The sequence below is a fragment of the Petaurus breviceps genome, unplaced genomic scaffold (genome assembly GCF_028583685.1).
Source record: "Petaurus breviceps papuanus isolate PSGF00001 unplaced genomic scaffold, PetGlider_PUasm1.0 181, whole genome shotgun sequence".
NCBI lineage: Eukaryota > Metazoa > Chordata > Mammalia > Diprotodontia > Petauridae > Petaurus > Petaurus breviceps.
Window position 1 is genome coordinate 5,266,713 of NW_027185784.1, and position 24,366 is coordinate 5,291,078.

At 37.6% G+C, this 24,366-nt stretch overlaps 1 protein-coding gene across 1 annotated transcript in view; it reads right to left on the minus strand.

Moving 5' to 3' along the window:
- IQUB (IQ motif and ubiquitin domain containing) overlaps window positions 1-24,366 on the minus strand; it is a 118,171-nt gene that overhangs the window by 70,019 nt on the left and 23,786 nt on the right. The window contains exons 3-6 of the mRNA XM_069087111.1: window positions 22,008-22,142; window positions 10,927-11,091; window positions 10,475-10,647; window positions 10,028-10,183 (exon numbers count right to left, since the gene is read on the minus strand). Of these exons, the coding sequence (XP_068943212.1) occupies window positions 10,028-10,183; window positions 10,475-10,647; window positions 10,927-11,091; window positions 22,008-22,142 (629 nt within the window). The remainder of the gene's footprint in view (window positions 1-10,027; window positions 10,184-10,474; window positions 10,648-10,926; window positions 11,092-22,007; window positions 22,143-24,366) is intronic.

Here is a 24,366-nt window from a genome sequence, read left to right on the forward strand (position 1 = left end):
GACTGTTAATTAATAAAAACTGGGAGTCATTCAGAGACACTCAGTTCTCCTGGAGACATTCAAGTCACATATCCAAAAATGAACTACACCGTCTATTACTCAGAAAATTAAACAGCTGGTGAATGTGACTGCTAAGCTACTGTCAATTATATCTGAAAGACTAAAACAGGAGAAAATTCAGGACTTTTGCAAAAAATATAAATGTTCTAATTTTTTTAAAAACAAGAAGACAACAGAATCAGCAAACTACAGGCCAATGAGATTGATTCCAATTTCTGGAAACATATAAGAATAAATGATTGAGTTAGAAGTAGTTAGTGATCGTCTAGAAATGGACATCAAGTACAAGTCACAACAGACTAACCTTTTTTGACAAGGATACTAAACGGACAGGTAAGGCAAATGTAGATACAGGTTGCTGAAATTTTAGCAAAGCATTTGACAAGTATATCATGATATTCTTGTGGAAAAAAGTAAGATGCTAGATAACAATACTGGTTGATTAGAGCCCTTCCTCAGTTGATAAATGGTCAAAGGATGTGAAGCAGCAGTTTTCAGAGAAGAAATTCAAGATATCAAAATATGAAAGATGCTCTAAATCACTAACAATTAGAGAAATACTAATGAATACAACTCTGAGATACCACCTCACATCCATCAGATTGGCAACATCAAAAAAGAACAGAAAATGACAAATGTTAAAGGGTTTACAGGAAAATAGGTACATTAGGACACTTTTGGTGGAGCTGTGAACTTGTTCAGCCATTCTAGAAAGTAATTTGAAACTATAAACAAAAAACTATTAAACCTTTGAACCATTACTAGACCTATACTCCAAAGGTCAAAGGCAATGGAAAAGGATCCATGTATGAAAATATTTGTAGTACCTATTTTCAGGGTAGCAAAAAAATTGGAAACTGAGGGGGGTATCCATCATTTGGAGAACAGCTAAAAAAGTTATTAAAAATAAAGACAATGGGATAATATTGTGCTATATAAAATGATGAAAGATATAGCTTCAAAAAAAACCTGGGATGACTTGCAAAGTAAAGTGAACAGAAGCCAAGAACATTTTATACACTAAAAACAGTACTATAAAGATAAACAAATTTGAAAGATCTGAAGGTGCAGCAGGGGAGTAAAGATGATGGAGTCAAGGCAGAGATTTGCCTGAGCTCTCCCAAATTCCCCTCTAAATGACGTTAAAATAATGCCTTAAAAGATAGTCTAGAGCAGCAGACCCAACAAAAGGATGGGATGAAATAATTTCCCAGCCCAAGACAACTTAGACGGTCAGCAGGAAAGGTCTGTCTCAGGGGAGTGAGAGTGGAGTGCAGCCCAGTGCAGAATGTACCCTGGCAAGCCAGCAGCAGGCCTTAGGGGCAACTGAAATGGCAGTGGCAGCTTCCAGAGCTCTCAGCTCACTGATGATAAAGGGACTGGAAAATTGATCAGAAGGATATCAGAGGGGACCCTTTTCTGGCACTGGAACATCATCCCAGGGCAAAGAGGAGCATTAGCACACTAGAACGTGAGCCGGTGAGCAATAACTCTTGTCGTGGTTCCAAGGTGAAAAAGAATGCCTGTGGTCCCTCAGAGACAAGTGCATAGGCCAAGAGAGACCACAACTCTCCTTAGATCATACTACCTTGGAAGAACTGAAAACTTACAGATGCCTCCACTCCACCACCCACTCACCCAGAACTACCTCTAAAAAACTGTAGCATGAAAAACCTGAAGCTTGAGAAGGGGTGCCCTCCACCCTGGGAGCATAGCCCAACTTTAACATGAAGCTAAAAGTCAAGAAATAGACTGAAAAATTAGAAAATAACAACAAAAAGAACCAGACCACCAAGTTACTATGGTGACAGGGAAGATCAAATACCAACTCAGAAGAAGACAACAATGTCAAAATAACTACATACAAGGCCTCAAAGTAAAATATTAATTGATCTCATGCCTGGGAAGAGCTCAAAAAGGATTTTTAAATCAAATAAGAAAGGTAGAGGAAAAATTGGGAAAAGAAATGACAGTGATGCAAGAAAATCATGAAAAAAGAATCAGCAGCTTGGTAAAGGAGGCACAAAAAAAAATACTGAAGAGAATAACAACTTAAAAAACAGAATAGGTGGAGCGGATGTGGAAAATTTTGAACACTAATGCCTTGTTGGAGGAGTTGTGAACTGATCCAGCCATTCTGGAGAGCAATTTGGAACTATGGCCAAAGGACTATAAATAAGTTCATACTCTTTGACCCAGCAATACAACTTCTAGGGTTATATCCCAAAGAGATCAGAGAAGTGGGAGGAGGACATATATGCACAAAAATATTTATAGAAGCTCTTTTTTTTATTTTTTTAAAAGCAATTGGGGTTAAGTGACTTGCTCAAGGTTACATGGCCAGTTATTTCTGAGTGTGGTGCTAAGTATTTGAGCCCAGATTCAATCCCCCAGGTCATCCCAACACTGGGGCTTGTGCTCTTACTCGCTAAGCTACCTGGCTGCCCCTATATAGAAGCTCTTTTTGTGGTGGCAAAGAATTGGAAATCAAGGGGATGCCCATCAATTGGGGAATGTCTAAACAAGCTGTGGTATATGAATGTATTGGAATATACTGTGCTATAAGAAATGAGGAGCAGATGGACCTCACAATAATCTGGAGAGACTTATATAAACTGATGCTGAGCAAGAAGAGCAGAACCAGGAGAAATCTCTACACAATCACGGACACAACGTATGTGTGATGACTAACTTCAATAGACTGAGCTCCTCTCAGCAATGTAAGGTTGTAAGACAACTCCAAAAGACTCATGATCAAAAGAAACACCCACATCCAGAGAAAGAGACGTGGAGTCTGAATGCAGATTGAAACAAACTACTTGCTGTGCTTCTTTTTCTTGTTTTGTTTTGTTTCCTCTTTCCCACATATCATTCCATCAGTTATAATCCTTCTTTACAAACTGACAAATGATTAATGTAAAGATATTTGTAGATCCTATATTCAAGTGCAGGCCACCATAAGGGGGGAGAGTGGTGAAGGAGAGGGAAGGGGAGAAAATTTGAAACTCAAGGGACTGTGTTGTAAAATAAAAGTAAATAAACAAACAAAAAAACATAATAGGTCAAATGGTAAAAGAGGCACAAAAATCCACTGAAGAAAAGAACTCTTTAAAATTAAGAATTGGCAAAATGGAAAAGAAGGTACAAAAATTCACTAAAGAAAAGAAGTCCTTACAAAGCAAAACTGTCCAAATCGAAAAGGGGCCCAAAAGCTCACTGAAGAAAATAATTCCTTAGAAATTGGACTTGAGCAAGTGAAAGGTAATGACCCCATGAGACATCAAAAACTATAAAATAAAATCAAAAGAATGAAAAAATAGAAGAATATGTGAAATATCTCATTGGAAAAAAAAACGACCTGGAAAATAAATTGAAAGTAAATAAATTAAGAATTTAATGTTAGAATACCTGAAATCTATGATAAAAAAAGAACCTATTAGACATCTGATTTCAAGAAATCATCTAGGAAAATTGCCCTGATATCCTAGAACCAGAGGATAAAATCGATATTAAAAGAACATTGATCACCTATTGAAACAGATGTCCAAATCAAAATTACCAAAAATGTTAGAGTCTAGAGCTCCTAGATCAAGGAGGGAATATTGCAAGCCAAAAAGAAATAGTTCAAACATGGAACCAGTCAGGATAACACAAGATTTACCAGCTTTGGGGCGGCTAGGTGGCGCAGTGACTAAAGTACTGGCCCTGGAGTCAGAAGGACCTGAGTTCAGTTTCTGCCTCAGACACTTAACACACACACACACACACACACACACACACACACACACACACACACAAAGCAACTAGCTATGTAACCTTGGGCAATTGCCCTCCAAAGGGCAAAAAAAGAAAAAGAAAAAAAAGACGAAGGGAGATATTTAGGGGCAACCAGGTGGCTCAATGAGTAAGAGCGCCAGCCCCAGAGTCGGGAGACCTGGGATCTGTTCCAGCCTCAGATACTTCACACACACACACACACACACACACACACACACACAAAACTGGCCATGTAACCTTGAGCAAGTTACTTAACCCCAATTGCTGATAAAATAAAAAAAAGATTTACCAGCTTCCTTCCACATTAAAGAGTGGGAGGGCTTAGAATATGATATTCTGGAAGGCAAAGGAGCTAGGATTACAACTAAAAATCGACTACCCAGAAAAACAGTATAATCCTTTAGGAGAAAAAATGGAAATTTAATGAAATTTAGGACTTTCAAGCATTCCTGATGAAAAGACCAGTGCTGACTGGAAAATGTGACTTCCAAATACAAGATTCAAGAGACATAATGTCCTGGGCTGCTCAGTGTCCAGCACTTAGCATGACTAGGAGACATGAATAAGAAATGACCAGGCCGTGTGGGTAGTCCAAGGAAGAATAATGAAATCCATTTATTGATTCTTAGTACAAGGTTTTTATAGAGCAATGAGACAAAGGAAGGGGACTCAAGTATTCTTATCATTATCTTAGTTTGTGATATCCTGGAAGTAGCACAGAATAAATAATTTGATAAGGATTTGTTATCTAGGAGACTAAAGTCTTAAGGTAAGACCTTTGATCTAGGCCTCAGGTACCTGCTAATGCAGCCACAGTCATAAACAGATACAATTGAGGGCAAACTTCAAAGCCAAAGCTGCAATCCTCAAAAGACAACACGTTTGGAGCTGACCACCCAAAGATACCTAAGTGCTGAATCAAATATTTTAGCTCTTAATAACTACAATCTTGGGGTACAGCCTATTGGTCTCAGAACTCAAGTAACATCCTGATAAGTGTGACCCATAACAAAGAACTCGGGAACTAACTTAACAAAAAGTCACATCTCAGATTCTTGTTTTAAAGCCCATTATTAGGATTTAATATCTGAGTCATGAACCAGGCCTCTTTGGCTCCCCACAACATAAAAAGGTAAACATGAAAGAGAAATAAGAAGAGATTCAATAAGGTATAAATCCAAGCACAAGCAGCTTTCCAGTGGACTGCTACTATGAAAAGCTTTAAGGTTCTGATCACATAGTATAGAGAACTCTCTATTTATTCAGCAGTAAACTAAAGCAAAACATTCACAGAAACCAAAGTTCAATATTCAAAATGATATAACATAACAACTTACTACTAAAGTGGCCACATACTCTTAAACAAAAGATATCATTCAGTAAGTCACAATCTTAATCAATATAAAGTACCCATCTAAAGTTTTCTTTCATCTTGGTTGGAGACTGGCTCCCAATCATCCTTAAGAAGTACAAAGTACAAAGGTCTCCCACCCCTAGGTCACAGTAAATCATGATCTTGTCAGTCAGCACTGAGTACCCAAGGAAAGGTCCTTTCATCTTGACTCTAGGCTGACTTCCAAACTCCATGGCTTCTCTTCCATGCTCCCAGCTCTTGTCTGAATTCACCCAACCATCACCTGGATTCATAGATAGGCAGCTCCCAGCTCAGCTTTACACACCAAATTTAGCAGGGTTACAACAATGTTCACATACATTGCCAACACTATCATCAATTCACTTTCTGCCTGTGAAATCAACACAGACCAGTAGAGAGGATCTCTGTCTGAGAAATCAATACAAATCATCAGTAAAGTCCCAGGACCTCTGAAAACATCAGTTAAACCCTCCTTTAGGATTTCTGAAAACAGACAGCAGCAAAGTCCTCTTTCAGGACTTCTGAACCAGGAGTAAAGTCCCAGGGCTTCTATAATAGCAGCAACATCCTCTATCAGCAGACGGTTCTGACAAAGTAACATCAATACAAAGTGCTGGCACCACAGCCATCCTTCTTCCCAGTACTGCTCAGTCCTAGCTGTGCTCGAGCTTTTATTTCATCAGCTCCTTCCTGTTCTGCCCTCTTCTTATGTCCTTCCTGTTCTAGTCTTTGGCAAGTTCCTCCCACTGTGGGCTTCACAGGTTCTGTTTCTAACAAAGACTTGATATAAACACAGGAGAGGCTCAAAGACACTTGAATAACTGAAACAAGGAGCTAAATACCAGAATAACTGAAACAAGGAGATAATACTAGAATAACCAAAACAAGGAGCTAAGTATTCCTTTGCTTGCCATTACATACGGTTAACCCATTTATATCCTACATAGGAAGATGAATGTAACTCCTAATAACTTTGTCATTATTAGAGCAGTTAGAAAGAGTATATATAGACAGAGGACACTGGGGTGAGCTGACTAAGACAAGATGATATGCAAAAAAATTAAAATTAAGGGGTAAGAAAAAGAGATGCACTAGGAAAAGGTGGAAAGGGAAGGTAGAATGGTGTAAATTATCTCACATGAAAAAGGCAAGAAAGAGCTTTTACAATGAAGGTGGGAGAGACACATGAGTGGATAATGCTTAAACCTTACTCTCCTCAGAAATGGCTCAAAGAGGTGTAAAGCCACACACAAGCAGATTTCAAGGTTCAAGTATAGTGATTATCTAAACAGTTACCAAAAAAAAAGCTTTTGACAAAATACAACATTCATTCCTATTAAAAAAAAAAAAACAACTAGTAAGCATAGGAATAAATGGAGCTCTCCTTAAAATGATAAGTACTAGTTAGCTAAAACCATCATCAAGCATTATCTGTAATGGGGATAAGCTAGAAGCTCCCAATAATATCAGGGGTGAAGCAAGAGTGGCCATTATCACTACTATTATTCAATGTTGTACTAGAAATGCTAGCTATAGCATTAAGAAAAGAAAAAGGAATTTTAAAAATTACAACAGGCAATTAGGAAACAAAACTATCACTCTTTACAGATGATATGATGGTACATTTCAAAATACTAGAGAATCAACTAGAAAACTAATTAATATAATTAACACTTTTAGCAATGTTGCAGGATATAAAATAAACCCACATAAATCATCAGCAAGTCTCTACCAACAAAACCCAGTAGGAAGAGACAAAAAGAGAAATTCCATTTAAAATGACTGAAGATAATATAAAATACTTGAAAGTCTACTTGCCAAGACAAATCCAGGAACTAAATGAACACAATTACAAAACACTGTTCACACAAATAAAGTCAGATCTAAACAATTAGAAAAATATTAATTCTCATGGGTAGGCTGAACCAAGATAATAAAAATGATAATTCTATCTAAATTTACTTACTTATTCAGTACCATACCAAACAACTAAAAATTATTTCACTGAGCTAGAAAAAAATAATAACAAAATTCATTTGGATGAACAAAAAGTCAAGAATATCAAGGGAATCAATGAAAAAAAAAATATGAAGGAAGATGGCTTAGCTGTACCAGATCTCAAACTGTATTACAAAGCAATAATCATCAAAACAATCTGGTACTGACAAAGAAATAGAGTGATAGATCAGTAGACTAGATTAGGTATACAATATATAATAGTAAATGACTATAGTAATCTAGTGGTTGATAAACACAAAGATCCAAACTTTTGGGACAAGAACTCACTAACTGACAAAAACTGTTGGAAAAAAATGGAAAACAGTTTGACAGAAACTAGGTAAAGACCAACATCTCACACCATATACCATGATAAGGTCAAAATGGGCACATGATTTAGACATAAGAGTAGTGATACCATAAGCAATTTAGGGAAGCGTAGATTAGTTTACCTGTCACATTTATGGATAAGGGGAGAATTTATAACCAAAGAAGAGACAGAGAGCATTATGAGATAAAAAATGGATAATTTTGATTACATTAAATTTAAGTTTTCCACCAAAAAAAAAAAAAGAAAAAACAATGCAGTCAAGAAGGAAAGCAGAAAACTGGTGGGGGAGGGGAAGTGGAGGGGGAATTTTACAGCAAGTCTCTCTGATAAAGACCTTATTTCTCCAATATATAGAGAACTGAGTCAAATTTATAAGAATACAATTCATTCCCCAGTTGAGAAAGTCAAAGGATAAGAAAAGGCAGTTATCAGAAGAAGAAATCAAAGCTATCTCTAGTCACATGAAAAACTGCTATAAATCACTACTGATTAGAGATATACAAATTAAAACAACTCTGAGGTGTCATCTCACATCTATCAGATTCACTAATATAACAGAAAAGGAAAATGACAAATGTAGGAGGTGATATAGGAAAAGTAGGACACTAATGCACTGTTGGCAGAGATGTGAACTAACCTAATCATTTTATATTTACTTACTTATTTTTGCTTTTTGGAGGGCGATTGGGGTTAAGTGACTGGCCAAGGTCACACAGCTAGTTTTTGTGTTAAGCGTCTGATGCCAGATTTGAACTCAGGTCCTCCTGACTCCCGGACCAGTGCTCTATTCACTGAGTCACCTAGCTGCCCCTTTGATCTAATCATTCTAGAGAGCAATTTCGAACTATGCCCAAAGGGCTATAAAACCCTTTGACCCAGCAATACCACTACTAGATCTATGTCTCAAAGAGGGGAAAGAAAAAAATGAAAGAATGAAAAGAAAGAAGGAAGGAAGAAAAGGAAGGAAGGAAAGAAGGAACGAAGGAAGAAAGGCACGAAGGAAGGAAGGAAGGAAAGAAGAAAGGAAGGAAGGAAGGAAGGAAGGAAGGAAGGAAGGAAGGAAGGAAAGGAGAGAGGGATTGGTATATGATTATAATGGAATATTATTGTGATATAAGAAATGATAATCAGGACGCTGTCAGAAAAACTTGGAAAAAGTTACATGAACTGATGCAAAATGAAGTGAGCAGAATCAGGAGACCATTGTACACAGTAACAGCAATATTGTACAATGATCAACTATGAATGATTTAGTTCAAGTTAATATGCCATAAATTGTTTAACAATTATTTAATAGTTGGACACGTGTCATTTCCAGTTTTTTGCTGCTGCTAATAATGTTATGATGAATATTTTGCATAAATATTTCCCTTATTATTGTTAATAACATCTTTAGGGCAGTTAATAGTGAAATCACTGGATAAAGAATTTTGCAATTCTTATAATGGCATATTTCTTTTCAAAAAGACTGTACCAATTTACAGTTCCACTTCTATAGTAGAGGAACATGCCACCAAATATGGCATCCTGGGCAGGGGAAAGGGAAGGACACATTCAGAAATAAAGGTAATTTTTAAAAAAAGATATCAAAAATATACCAATAAAGAATTTAATGACAAGCCTCATTCACAGCTAAGAATCGGAAGGGAACAAGTCAGGTCACTAACAAGTCAGGTGTCTCTATGGCTGAGGACTGCTGCTTTGCTAAAAAGCCTCTGACTGTTTAACTAAAGTCCTGTGAAGTATTCATTCATTACTTGAGAAAAAGACAGTAATACAGCCAAGAATTTCAGTTAAAACCAGATGCTGGAAACAGTGAAATTCTACTACTACTGACCAATGTGGTTGTGCCGAGGCAGCATCCAGTACAGTCCCTGCCAACTAATCCAGTAGTTAGTCCAGAAGGGCAGCATCCTGCTGCTCAACCTCCAACAACACACAGTCAAGACTACTTGTCCAGCAGAGAAGCATCTGGTGGATTTCTAGTGAAGATGAGCAGGCAGTAGGCTCAGTAAGAGCAGCACAATGACATCACTGGAAAATATCAGCAGACCTGCAGCAGCAGATCTAAACTGCCCTTCCATGAATGTGTCTTGGCCATACATGCTCCCAAAATTTATTACCCTCCAACTACGAGCTCCAGCTACACATACCCAGTCTTCCCACTAGTATGAATTTGTGACAGAATGTACTCTAGGTTTATGGGGAAAATGTTTTAGTGCTCCTTTCCTAACTATACCATTTTCATTATATGGCTTGGCTTTGAACTGTATCCTCTAGCTGGTTAACAATGGTAAATCTGTTGATGGGGCCTTGTGACCTACAGAATGGTTTTAGTGAATGCAGACCCAAAGAGCACCTGGGATCTCATGAAGCCAGCTCTGGAGGGCCTACCTTTGTGGGATGTCCTAAGGAACTACACAGGAAATAGCAGGCAGATAATCTGGCATTTTCAGTGCCTGGCAATGAGAACACAAAGAACTTACCGCCGCCAATCTTCGTGCATGATATTGAGCTGCTGTAAAATATTCTCCTGGAGTTATCAGTTTATCAGTCACATTAGACACATACACACCAATTTTAGTCATCTGGGTAGATGTTCTACTCGTAGTTGCTATGAGCTTTTTTCTTTCAGTGACCGTCTGGAATAAAAACATACGTTATGTTAAAATTAGCCAGAAGGTTGAAACCCTAAGGTATTCTATTTCCTAAGGATATTTTGATTGAGCTAAAATTATTATCTGATATATATTAACATATTAAACTAAACAAAGTTTTATTCCATATTATTTATCTTTCAGTTCATTTTGTTTCTGATTATTATGGTCTTCACACATGATTATTTCAATCAATTTAATTTCTGACAGTCATGAAACAATGTACTTGGTTCTATTAATAACTTAGAGACTCACATGGAAAATCAAAAACCTTACCTGGGTCTCTCTAGAAAAGATGTTAGTTTTTACAGGTAGTTTTTTGGGTACTGTTTGTGTCCCTGCATTATGATATTCTCTCCCTGTTATTTTATGTCTGAATCCACCCAGAAATGGTTTGTGGAAGTCAATCCTTTCAATCTCAACAGTTATATCTTGGTACACTTTAGCACCTATACAGGTAAAAACCACGGGTGGATAAAAAATTCACAATAGTGAGTTTAAATGTGACATTTTTTAAAGGACTGCAAAACACATTGAAAGAAAATCAAATAGGGGTGGCCAAGTAGCACAGAGAGTTAGAGCACCGGCTCCAGTGTTGGGATGACCTGGAAATCGAATCCCGGGCTCAGATACTCAGCACCACACCCAGAAATAACTGGCCGTGTAACCTTGAGCAAGTTACTTAACCCCAATTGCTTAAAAAAAAAAAAGAAAATCAAATACATTACCAGATTGCACTCTGACCGTTATGATATCATGAACACCCTGCATTTTTCGAAATACCGGTTTGATTGGATATCGAGTTGGATTTAAGGAAAATAATTCCAATTTTACAGTGTCTTCTGGCTTAACTCCAAGATGCATTAAGGTTTCAGAATCTTTTAGAACTCTCCCTTAAAACAGAACAGATTATAACTATGATAAAGAATAGAAAGATATAAAGTTTTTGTTATGGGCATAGGAAGTGCTTACAGTCGACTGGAATTATATTGTACAATTTAAAGATCACACACAAATGAACAAAGTCTCTACTTTTTCTTATAATACATTTCTGGAAACTGCCATAAAATGAATGTGTAATTCTGTACAAGAATACCCCATATAAAGTTGTTTCAAATAGGATTTCACAATACTATCATTAATATATTATCATAAAACATCTGTATTAAGTCATTCCCTACTGTCACATCCTTCCAGGTTTTGGCTATCTTATCCTGTCCTCCTTCAAAAAACCCCTCCATCTTCTGATTCATGGAAAACAAAGATTCTAGACAGTCAGAATATAATTTTGTGACGAACAGAATGTCATATAATCAAAGATAAAACAACTGTAAACTGTAATTATCACTTAAAATAATAAAATCATGCTTCAGGTCCAAAAATGGCTATAATTGTATTATATGCATTGATTAGCCACAATATCTAATTTGACATAAAGGTTATATCTAGCACATTCTATTCAAAAACCACCTTGCTTTCCCCACCTTCCAAATTTTAGTATTTTATGGAGATATAAAGCACTTGGCTACTCCCTGAGCAAAAAGGATCTAAGGAATCTCTGCCTCAGTGGGACAAAGCTTAGTGAAGGCAGAGTCTTTTGATACCCAAAGACTTATTCACAGGAGGCACATCATAAAAGTCAGGTGAGTTGGTTCAGGAACAAACTCCATAGAATATGGAATACAGAATATGTAACTAACGTGCTTTCACTAGGGCTAATGTTACACAATTAAAGTAAGGAGAAAAATCACAAGATAACACATTTTTATATACATATACACATGCATATATACATACATACACATATATTTATACACACACACAATCTAGGATCTGAGGTGAAAGAAGGGGGAGAGATCACAAAGGAAGTGAGCTTTGGGGTATCACCCTTTCCATTCTCCTTAGAATTTATTCCCCTCCACCTATTCTGCCATCCAAAGACATCTTTCTTTTTCACATCTGCATCCCTTGCACTTAGAATAATACCAAACACATAGTGTTGTACCTGGCCCCATTCTTTCCCATCCCCTCTCTCCTTCATGGAAATGAGCAGACTGCCAGGTTTAGCCCAGCCCTCTCCCAGCCAGCTGTCCTTCACGGAGGTGGGAGGGCTGCCAGAGTTAGCTACACCTAGCGAGACTTGGCACTGGTGGGAATTTCAAAATGTACTGACCAATCACCAATTTTGGCCTCTGCAAGTTCCTGCTTATGTAATACCTAACCGCTGGCCGCATGGCGTCCCTTTAAAAGCTGAGGCTTTGCCTGGGTTGGTTGCTATGCATTTGGGGAGGGGCCCCATCAACCAACATGGCCAATAAAGGGTTCAATTCTAAACTGTTACTTGGGTGTTGCTTGTGTTTTGGGTACAACATTCGGAGACTCCTAATAAATGTTTACTGATTCCCCATACTCTGTGATCCAGTGATACCTCCCTTCTTGCTGCTCCTTGTCAAGGATACTCTGTCTCCTAACTACAGGCATTTTCCCTGGCTGTCTGTCCCCCATGCCTGGAACTCTGTCCTCCTGACTTCAATGGCTTCCTTCAAATCTCAGATAATGTTTCACCTCCTACAAGAAACTCTCACCCAGTTCTCCTTAATCTTGGTGCCTTCCATCTGAGATTACCTACAGTTTATCCTGTCTATATCTTGCTTGCATATACTTGTTTACACATTGTCTGCCCCCTGACATTGGGAGCAGAGTCCTATTTTTTTTACCTTCCTTTGCATCTAGCACTTAGCACTATGCATGGCACAGGATTCAGGGGTGGGGAACCTGTAGCCTCAAAGCCACATGTGGCCCTCAAGGTTCTCAAGTGTGGCCTTTTGACTGAATCTAAACTTCACAGAACAAATCCCTTCTGTAAAACTTGGACTCAGTCAAAAGGGCACAGCCAAGGGCCTAGAAGGCCACAGGCGACCGACCTCGCAACCGCAGGTTCCTCACCCCTGGTAAATACTAAATAAATTCTTACTGACTTTGTCTTTGACCCACAAACTCAAAACAGAAATTCTAGAAAGATGCAAAACCACAAAAAAACTCTCAAAATAAAATTGCTTTAGAAAGAAAAACATTCACCAAAATGAACAAAAGGTTCTGACATGATAAAAAAAAGATCATATACTGAAAGACACATTAGTGGGAATGCTTAAAATGTGACAGCCTGGACCAAACAGTACTCCAGATGCAACCTAAAAAGGGCAAGACTATAACCTCTCTCATTTTGGTCACAACACTTCTCAGTCTCACAATGAACTAGCTTGTTTTGGCCACATAACTGCTGAAAATAATAATCCTGCAATCCACTAAAAATCTCTAGGTGTTTCTCTTAAGAATTGATTGATGCTTGACCAGGTCTGCCTCATTGTACAATCAATTTTTTGGAACCACATTTTGGACTTTACATTCACTCCTATCAAATTTTACCTTATAAAAGTTTAAAGTTTTTCTAAAAAGAAAACCAATGCAGCTAAAATTAGAAGAGAAAAAGTTAATTAGGAAAAATGCATATAGCAAGTTTCTCTAATAAGGTCTCGTTACCAAGATGTATAGAAAACTGATTCATATGTATAATATAAGCCAATTCCCAAGTGACAAATAAATGGCTAAGGATATGAACAGTGTGGTTCCCTAGGGAAGAAATCTAAACTGTCAATAGCCATATGAAAAAATGTCCCAAATCACTAATAATTAGACAAATGCAAATTAAAGCAATGCTGAAAATCCATTGTATGACTGCTAAATTGGTAAAGTAAATAAAAAAGTAAAATGACAAATGTTGAAGGAGCTATTAGAAAACAGGTACATTAATGAATTGTTGATGGAGCTGTGTATTGATCCAGCTATTCTGGAAAACAATTTGGAACTATGACCAAAAACTTAATTAACGCTACATACCCTTTGAACCAGAGATACCACTACAAAGTCTAGCCTCCAAAGAGATCAAAGAGGTAAAGGACCTGTAGGGAAATATTATATTGTTTGGAAAACCTCACTTATTACATCATTTGAGCCTAGTTTTACATGGCTGTAAACTAACACAAAAGGTCAGTGTGGGGGTGGCCAGGTGGCACAGTGAGTAAGAGCACCGGCCCCAGAGTTGGGATGACCTGGGATTGAATCTGGGCTCTGATACTTAGCACCACAACCAGAAAAAACTGGCCGTGTAACCTTGAGCAAGTTACTTAACCCCAAATGCTTTAAAAAAAAAAGAAAAGAAAAAAAAAGGTCAGTGTGGAGGTCAGGCTAAGCTCAGAGAAGCCCCTGGGGAAGTCAGATGGCTTTAGGGAATGCCTAGATCACACTCAGGTCTTGGGTTCACTCAATATTAGTGTTTGGGGCTCCCTAAATTTGATTGTTTATGATTACATCTCAATGGATCTTGATTTAAAAGTTTATGCTTACTGAAATACATCTTAATGGAGCATGTCTGGGAACTGCTCCCTCTCCAATCTTGCTTAATGCTTTGCTTGTACTCAGAGTTTGTTCTGGTATTATTAGTTGAACCCTACACTAGGGCAAACCTCCCAAAAAATGGAGAGGAAGCCACCCCTACTTCTGACTCTCTCCCCTGACAAATGACTAAACAAATTTCTAAAACTATTTCAGATTTTGGGTTTTGTTATCGTGACTAACATACATGCTCTATGTACGAAAAGATTGAGAGTAGCTCTTTTTGTGGTAACAAAGAACTAAAGGAGTACCCATCAATTGGGGAAAAGCTGGACAAATTACTGCCTACGAATGTAATGGAATATTATTGTGCTATAAGAATTTATGAAAGGAACGGTTTCAGATAAATCTAGGAAAAAATCTAAGAATCTAGTACAAACTAATGAAAAGGGAAGTGAGCAGAAGCAGAAGAATAATTATACTATAACAACAGCATTGTAAAAACCAAACAACCTTAAAAGACTTAAAAATCCTGATCAATGCAATGATCAACCATGACTCCAGATGACCAATGATGAAGAATGCTGCCTACCTCCTGATAAAGAGGTGATGGGATAAATGTACAGAATAAAACACACATTTTGAGAAGGGGCCAAAGTGGCATTTGTTTTTATAATGCACATTCATTACAAACATTTTGTTTTGCTTCTTCCCATCCCTGCCTCCCACCCAGTTAAGGGTGGTGAGATGGGAGAGAAAACAAATTCTTGTTAAATGAAAAAAAAATTTTTAATAAATAAAAACAAAAGGTGTAGACTGAATAAATACATATAGAATAAATACAAATAAGAACACAGTCATGAAATACAAGTTGTTTGGAACAGAAGGCTGAAAGGATCAGGAAAGACTTCATGTAGAAAGTGTTACTTGAACTAAGTATTGAAGGAAAAGTCATTACAAAAAGTGGGAGATTCTATTAGGTGGAAGCAAAGAAAGAGTGAATTTCAGGCCTGGAGGATGATCAGTGTAAAGGCACAGAACAGAGGAGATGGAAGGTGGGTCTGACTACATAACCAAGCTAGGAGGGGGTAAAAGAACAAAGAGGCTGCTAAGAGAGGTTGATTAGAGTGTAAAGGGCTTTAAAAGCTAAAGTGAGACATTTATATTTGATCTTAGCTGCAATAGGGAAACACTGAAGTTTATTCTGTAGTTGATCAGTCAGATGTGCACTAAAGGAAAACGCCTTAGGTGGCTATGTGGAGGCAGGCCTGGAATGGGGAGAGACTTGAGGCTAAAGCCAAATAAAAGGGCATTTCAACAAGTCAGGCAAGAGATGCTAAAGTCCTGAACTAACATGTTGGCAGTGTGGGTAGAGAGGGGGGACAGATATAAGACAGAAACAAACAGTAAGATTTGGCAGATGACTGGCTATATGGGATGAGGGAGAGTGAGAAGACACAGATAATGTAGAGGCTATTGAACCTGGGAAATCAGGAGGATTGTGGCACCTTCAACATAAATTCAGACATTTGGAAACAGGGTGGGCTTAGGCAGAAAATGTCATAGTTCTGTTTCTGACATACAAAGTCTGAGATGTCTCCAGGTACATCCAGTTTGAAACGTCCAATAGGTAAATTGGTAATGCAGGATTGAGAATGGGGGACAGACTGTCACTGGAAAGATAAATCAGTGAGTCATTGGCATAGAGATGATACTTAAAACCACAGCAGCCAGGTCAGTAAGAAAGGAAAGAGGAGGAGATGGAAGGAGAGGGGAGGGGAACGGAGGGGAGGAGCCACAGCAAGGGGATTGGATATGAATGATGAATCAGCTAAGTACACTGAGAAGGTTTAATTAGACGAGGAGGAGAACCAGGAAAGAGCACTGTCAAAAATCCACCTAGGACAGACTATCAGCAAGGAGTAGGTGGGCGGCAGTGTCAAACTCAGCAAACAAGTCAAGAATAACGAAGACTGAATTTTTTTTAATCAGATAAAGAGAACAAATACGACATTGTGCTAAAGCACGAAGTACAAATAAGTGAGATGTTCAATAACAGGAAGAAAGTAGAACTACTCAATTCCTATGCTGCTTCAGGCTTCTCTATCAGGGATGATTGTTAAATTAGAAAACATACAACAAGACTGGTTAGGAAAGTCAAGCTAAAGATAATTGGGAAAGATATAAAAAATTTAGTTGGCTGCAAGCTAAATGTGAGACAAAAAAGTGATATGACTGTCAAAAAAAGTGAATTATCTTAGGCTGCATTAATAGAAACAGTGTATTTTAGAAAGCATGACTAAAATACTATGCTCATTTCAGTGTAGCATCTTTTGAGAGGCCCAGGATGATGAGAAAATCCAAAATCATATTGTATGAGGATTAGCTAGAGGAACTGGATATGTGTAGCCTACAGAAAACACTTGGGGAAGAGGGATGGGATGGGTATATATGAGATCTGTCTTCAATTATTTCAAGGACTGTCATATAGAAAAGGTATTTGTTTTATTTAGTGTTACTGCAGGGTACTGAATTTCCAATCAATAGAAAGAAAAACTTCCTAAAACTTGAAGCTCTCAGAAAATGGAATGGGCTGCCTTGTGAGATGTGAATTCACTGTCACTAAAATTATTAGCTAAAAATAACCTTTTAAAATTATATTTAACTTCCTTCACTAGTCTCAGATCATTCTGAGCTTTAGCATTTACTGACTATTTTTATAGGACCTCTTATATTCATCATCTGTTAGTTGGCCTCATTTTCATTTTCTGTATAGCTCTTTCTTAAATCTAAATTGCTGGGGCGGCTAGGTGGCGCAGTGAATAGAGCACTGGCCCTGGAGTCAGGAGGACCTGAGTTCAAATGTGGCCTCAGACACTTAACATTTATTAGCCATGTGATCTTGGGCAAGTCACTTAACTCCAATTGACCTGCCTTGCCCCCTGCAAGAACAAAAACAAACAAAAAAGAAAGAAAGGAAAAAAAATCTAAATTGTTTGTTAAGTTCACCATGCATCTAAATTGGTCTCTTCAGACAATTCCCATTTTTATTCCCTACTGGAAATGTTTCCCTTTCTATCTTCAAAAATTTCATTCTTGAGAATTTCTCAACCTTTTCAGGCTGATTTCCCAATTTTGGTTGATAGGTTCCTACTAACCCTTCTTCTGAACTCTCTGAAATGATACCCCAAATCCAGGGTGCATGTGAGGCTATGCCTGGCTTTCCTGTCACCACAAACTCTCACATGGAGAGAAGTCCATCATTTCCATCCTAGCAACGTGCTCCTCCTCATTGGTAAGCATCAGATTCAGAACAAAATCTTCCCTTGATTCTTCTTCCACCCTTCGAAGGATGAAATTATCACTAAGGCAAGTCAAGAAGTTATTCATTGCTCTGCATTTGGCAGAGAGAAAGCTCCAGCAGATGTCTGGACAAGAGATCTATTCTATCACTAAATTATTATTCTTCTGTGCCAAACTCATCATCTGTTTCACAAACTCCTCTATTTCCTCCTTCTGCGCATGTTATTTGTAATATTACTCTCAGGACAAAATCACTTCTATTTTTCCCTCTCTTGACCTTCACCCAATTGCTCCCGCTTCTACTTGTTGGATTTCCTTACATAAGCATACCTTTTCAATACACAATCCCATCCCACCCCAACTTTCACATTTGCCTTGAATAAGGCATTCTCATACAGAAGAACCAAATTCCTGTCATCAGTTTTATCTCACCAGGTCTCAATGATACCTTTGAGGTCAAATTTGCCTCTTTTTATTAGAACCCCTATTTCATCTTGCTGACTAACTTCAAACATTTGGATGCAGACATTTGAGTCTAGTGGTTTTACTACTGCCACCTTTCTTGGGTTCTATGTCTTATGAACATCTGGGAGTCTCAAGTGTTTGCCTTTTTTCAATATATCTACTCTCTAAGGTATCGAGCTTAGGGGAAATATACAAGCAATATTCTCGCTTCTTGATCCTTTTTTTTTTTTTCATTTAAAACCCTTCTGATTAGACTTGGAAGAAACAGACAAATCATACTTACTAGCTTTTTTTTCCCTGGCCAGGAATCCATCATCTCTAGATTTTAAACCATGATCCAGTAGTTCAAATCTCATTCTCAGGTACTATCTTCTTAATCTTGGTTCACTTAGCAAATCAATTTTTCTCTTCTGCATCCCTTGCCTTCAATAGGTAACAGTGAAGAAAATACAACCTGCGGCCATATCTATATTCTTCAATTTATGAACCTAAACTTCGACAATAATAGATTCCTTTTAGCAGTATCATTTGTACCACACGAATCACCATAAGGTAGATAGTGGATATTCTGATAAGTCTTGGGAGGATTGTCTTTTTAGACACAGGCCTCAGAAAGAGAAGAGAGATGCATATATATTTATACTACTGTTCCCAGGTTGATAAATAACTGCTTGAGTTCCTCCTGTAGGGAATCACCAACTACTTCTACAATTTACTTTTTTTTTTCCTTGTCACTGGACTCTGATGACTCTGGAGAAGAGAGTGAAGCTGACAACTCTGCACAGCTCTGCTTCACTTAAATCCAATTCATGCACAAGTCGAAATCACCCTCATGATACATTGGTCCTCTTTGAGAATAAAGGATGACCAATAGCTCCTTCTCCTTTTATACAGGCACAGAACTCCCTAACTTTATGAAGAAAAAGAAACAAACTTTCTTTGCCCTACTAACCCTAGTAGCCTAGAGCAGTGGCCTAGATCAGGGAGGCTCATGGGGGAACTTCTAAGTTACATGAGCAACAAGATGGAGGACTAGATTTATTTTTCTGATCTGTATGACTTCTCAAACTTCTCTAGAAGACAAATTACGCACTAAAGATAAAGCAACTCTAGTTGGTTCCATGGTCTAGGATACCCAGAATCCAAAAGAAGGCTAAGGGTTTGGAACCCAAGATATATTAACTAAATACATATACATATATATGCATGTACACACACATATATATATATACACACACACATATACATAACTAATAGCCATTCTCCAATAGATATGAGGTCAAAGGATATAAAGCTCTCAAAAGAAAAACTGCAAAATATTGACAACCACATGAAAGAAGGCACCAAAAAACTAATGAGGAAAATGACAAAGCAAAACAACCCCAAGGTTTCACTTCATACCCTGAAAATTGCCAAAGAGGTCAAAAAATGGCAATAGTAAATGTCAGAGGAGCTATGAAATGACAGGCACACCAATACAATGGTGTTGGTAGAACTGTGAAATAGCCATTTTGGAAAATAATTTGGAATTGTGCAAATAAAGTGAACAAAATGTCCATACCCCTTAAATCAGAGACTTCATCAATGGGCTTATACCCCAAGGAAGCCATCAATAAGAGGTGCCATATACTCCAAAATATTTACAGCAACACTTTTTGTGGAAATTAAGAATTGCAAACAAAGTAGATGTCCATTAAATTGGGGAATGGCTAAACAAATTGTGGTACATGATTGTAACAGAATTATTACTGTGTTGTAAGAAACTAGATGGGGGCAGCTAGGTGGCACAGTGAATACAGCACCAACCCTAAAGTCAAGAGGACCTGAGTTCAAATCTGGCCTCAGACGCTTAACACTTACTAGCCATGGGACCTCTGGCAAGTCACTTAACCCCAAATGCCCTGCCCCCCCTCCAAAAAAAGCGGAAGGAAGGAAGGAAGGAAGGAAGGAAGGAAGGAAGGAAGGAAGGAAGGAACTATGTGGATGATAAATATAGAGAAGCATGGAAACATCTATATGAACTGATGCAGAATGAAGTAAACAGAGATAAGAAAAACAATAGACACAGTAACCACAACAATATAAATGGTAAAAATGGAAAAAGTACACACTAAAAATCAAAAGTAAATGTAACAAAATGTTAAAGATTAAGCAGAACAGGGGCGGCTAGGTGGCACAGTGAGTAAAGCGCCGGCCCCAGAGTCTGAAGGACCAAGTTTGGTTCCGGCCTCAGACACTTAAAACACCCACACAAAAAAACTAGTCGTGTAACCTTGGGCAAGTTACTTAACCCCAATTGCCCTCCAAAAGGCAAAAAAAAAGATTAAGCAGGACTCAAATGATGAGAAATGAAAGGACACACCCAATCCACCCATTTGTGGAGGTGGGAGGTCCACAGACATTACATACAGAACATGTTTTTATACTTTCATATTTTTTTATCAGCTGTGCTGAGGTTTTTTTCTCTCTAAAAAGGCTCCCTAGGAAGGGTTAAGGGAGAGACACTTGGAATAACTAAGATGATGTAATATGTAAGATATTAATAAAAACTTATTTATTTTAAAATTATCTCACAAGACTAAAACTCACCCCCATCCACTCCCCTAAAAAACCTGACTAATCTAGAGGTAGCAGAGTGGTACTGTACAACCAACTACAGATTTTGGAATCAGACTTCAGGTGGAATATTCCCTGAAACACTTAACAGCCACATGACAGTAAGCATTTAACTCCTCTGTGCCTCGGCTTTCTCATCTGTAAAACAAGGACATTTGATTTAATGGCTTTTAAGGTCCCTTTCAGCTCTAAATCTGCAATTCCAGAAATAATCTCTCTCTTTTACTATCAAACCACATATGGTCTGTACCTGGTGCTCTCACTTTGTCTCCATCCATTTCCTTCTGAGCCTTCTGCAGTCTGGCTCCTGGAATCATCAATCTAATGAAATTTCTTCCAAAAGATTGACAAAGACCTACTTATCAAATATGACAATCCTTTCTCATACTAACCCACCTTATATTTCTGCATTTAATACTGTTGACCATGCACCCTATCTCTAACATCTCTCTTCTTCTGGCTGTTCTTTCCCAGGATTCCTCTCCTCCTCAACTACATTATAAACTGTATTATAAAATATATGGATCCCACAGCTCAACCAGAAGCAACTAGGTAGCAAAGCAGATAGACCACTGGGCCTTAAGTCAAGAAGATGTGGGTTCAAGCCTCAAGCATTTTACTAGCTGAGAAATCTTGAGAAAGTCACTTAATTTCAGTCTGCCTCAGTTTCCTCAGTTGTAAAATTTGAATAATAACAGCACCTACCTTGCAGGGTTGCTATAAAGATCAAATAAGATAACACTTGGAAAATGAGTATCTGGCACAGAGTAAATGTTATTATATAAATGTTTATTTCCTTGCCTTCTTACTACAGTATTGGACACATGGTATTCAATAAATACTGATACATTTAGGATATATGTACAATAGGTATTTGTTGAACTAAACTGTTGGTACTTCATATATAATTCTACTACTTAATAGCATATATAATTCTACTACTTAATAGCTTTAAATCTAATTCTAAAACTAACAAAACTTGAGTTTTTAAACACAGCAATCTAGATAAATGTCATTAGTTTGCAGAACTTACCTTGGTACATGAGTTGTAGACTCCTATGTGGTATTTTTAAGAGCTGTGAAAAGTGTTGCTTGAGTTGTTTTAACACGACACCAATTTTAAAATTAAATGTAACTAGCTGGTCCACAGGAATAAGCATAACTTTTACTGCAGAAAGAAGAAAAAAAAAGTTAATTTATCCCTTCATACCAGAGTCCAGCAAACTTCGGTTCATTTCAAAGATGGCACATATGAGATGATTCTACCCTAGCTGCTACTGCCATCCCCTCTGTCTGTCATTTATAAGAACTGCCACCAGTTCTCCCTGACTCTCAGAATTGACATAAACCATCCACTTATCCCTGAATCTAAATCTGCAATTCCCTGAACCTCCATGTTTGCGAAAATGTTCAGCTTGTTTCTTCCTATACTAATATATCACAAAGAAAAGGTGTAAGAATTGTCACGGTGTAAAATTTGCCAATTCCTGATTTATATGATTTATCCAGTTATAGAAAATACCTCTGTAAAGGAAGCATTTAGAAGAATTAGCCCTGGAAATAGAGTTACAAGGGCAGAGGGGAGAGGAGGTAACTTTACATGTGAAAAGAACTACAAAAGGAGAGGCTAATATTCTTCATACAAATGGAGTACATTAAATCCAGGCACTCATTCTCCCCAAGGAAAGTCCTGTCTTAAAGCATCTGTTGCTACCTCTATCTTCCTCTTCCCTTAAAATATTTATCTAATTTAAAATTCCTTTATACCTGTAGTTGCAAATATGCCAGTAAGTCTTAAAGGGAATATCTTAAAAGCCTAAAAAGAGAATACTTCTTTATGAAAGTGAATATTGTATTAATAATACTAATAACAAGTGTTTATATAGTGATAAAAGGTACACAAAGCATTTTAAATGTTATCTCATTTGATCTTCACAAAAACCCTGAGAAATAGATGCTATTTTATCCCCATTTTATAAAGTGAAGCTGCAGAGGAATTACTGGCCCACTGCTAATAAGCATCTTAAGGTGTGCTCTACATTGAAATAATTTGTACTCCATATCTAGCACTCCATCCATTTAGCTGCCCAATAATGATCATAGACAGACAGACAGATAGATGCCACACTCTCTACTCAACAGAGCCTGAAGAAAACGTTTTTCTTCTAAAAAATTAGAAAAAGACAAGATTTTTATGGATGCTTTTGCTCTCAAACTCTAGAAATTCTTTTTTGTTTTGTCTTGTTTTTTTGTTTTTTTGCTTTTTGGAGGGGGGGAAGGTCACACAGCTAGTAAGTGTTAAGTATCTGAGGGCACATTTGAACTCAGGTCCTCCTGACTCCAAGGCCAGTGTTCTATTCACTGCGCCAGCTAGCCGCCCTATATAACAAGTTCTTACAAGGTTTACTTACTCTTATTTTTTTTAATCATATAGGAAGATTAGCAAATGAGTTTGGTTTTATCTTCCAAGGCTTTAGAAAACAGCAGAATGGTACATTAATAACTATAGGCAAATAAAAGTGTGATTACTCCCCCAAGGCCCTCCCTCCCCAAGTATGAAGGAGTTGCTAGGCGGCACAGCAGATAAGAATGCTGGGCCTGGTTTGAAGATCTGAGTTCAAATCCAGCCTCAAACACTTACTAGTTGTGTGACTCTGAACAAGTCACTTAATCTCTATTTGCTTCCATTTCTCACCTATAAAATTGGGAGAATAATAGGACCTAAATCCCAGGGTTGCTGTAAGGATCAAATGAAACAATATTTGTAAAGTGCTTAGCACAGTGCCTGGAACATTCAGTGCATACTATATAAATGCTAGTTATTATTTTAAATTATTATTATTATTACATGGTACTATTTTCAAAATGATTTTTTAAATGTTGCTAAGAATAAAATTTGGGGAATGAAGGAGCTAGTGTTTTTAGCTTGTAAGAGTTTGTTTAAACATATTTTTGTTAAAATAGAGATCAGAGTTAGTGAATTTACATTTCTCTAACATTCCCAAGAAGGGATCTGACACTTGTGATTATCCTTTTAACACCTTTCCATGTGCTTTTGAAGCATTCTGTTTATTTGATAGCTGCTTAGGTTTTGGAGACTTTGGGAATATTGGTACAAAAGTGTCCTTGGGCTGAAGTGAAATATTTTGAAATATCAAGAAATTATTCTGGTAAAGGGACAGGCAGCAAGCCACCTGTACTCTTTCAACATGTGCTTTCACACAACTTTAAAATAACTCTCCAACTTAAATTCTGGAATGGCAGAACCAACAAGAGGTCAGAATGATATATTTTTCCAGCCTAAAACAACTTAATAGTTCAGCAAGAGAGGCCTGTGAAACCTGGTCAGCACAACCCCAGAGGACAGTGCCTTGGAAGCACCTGCAACAGCC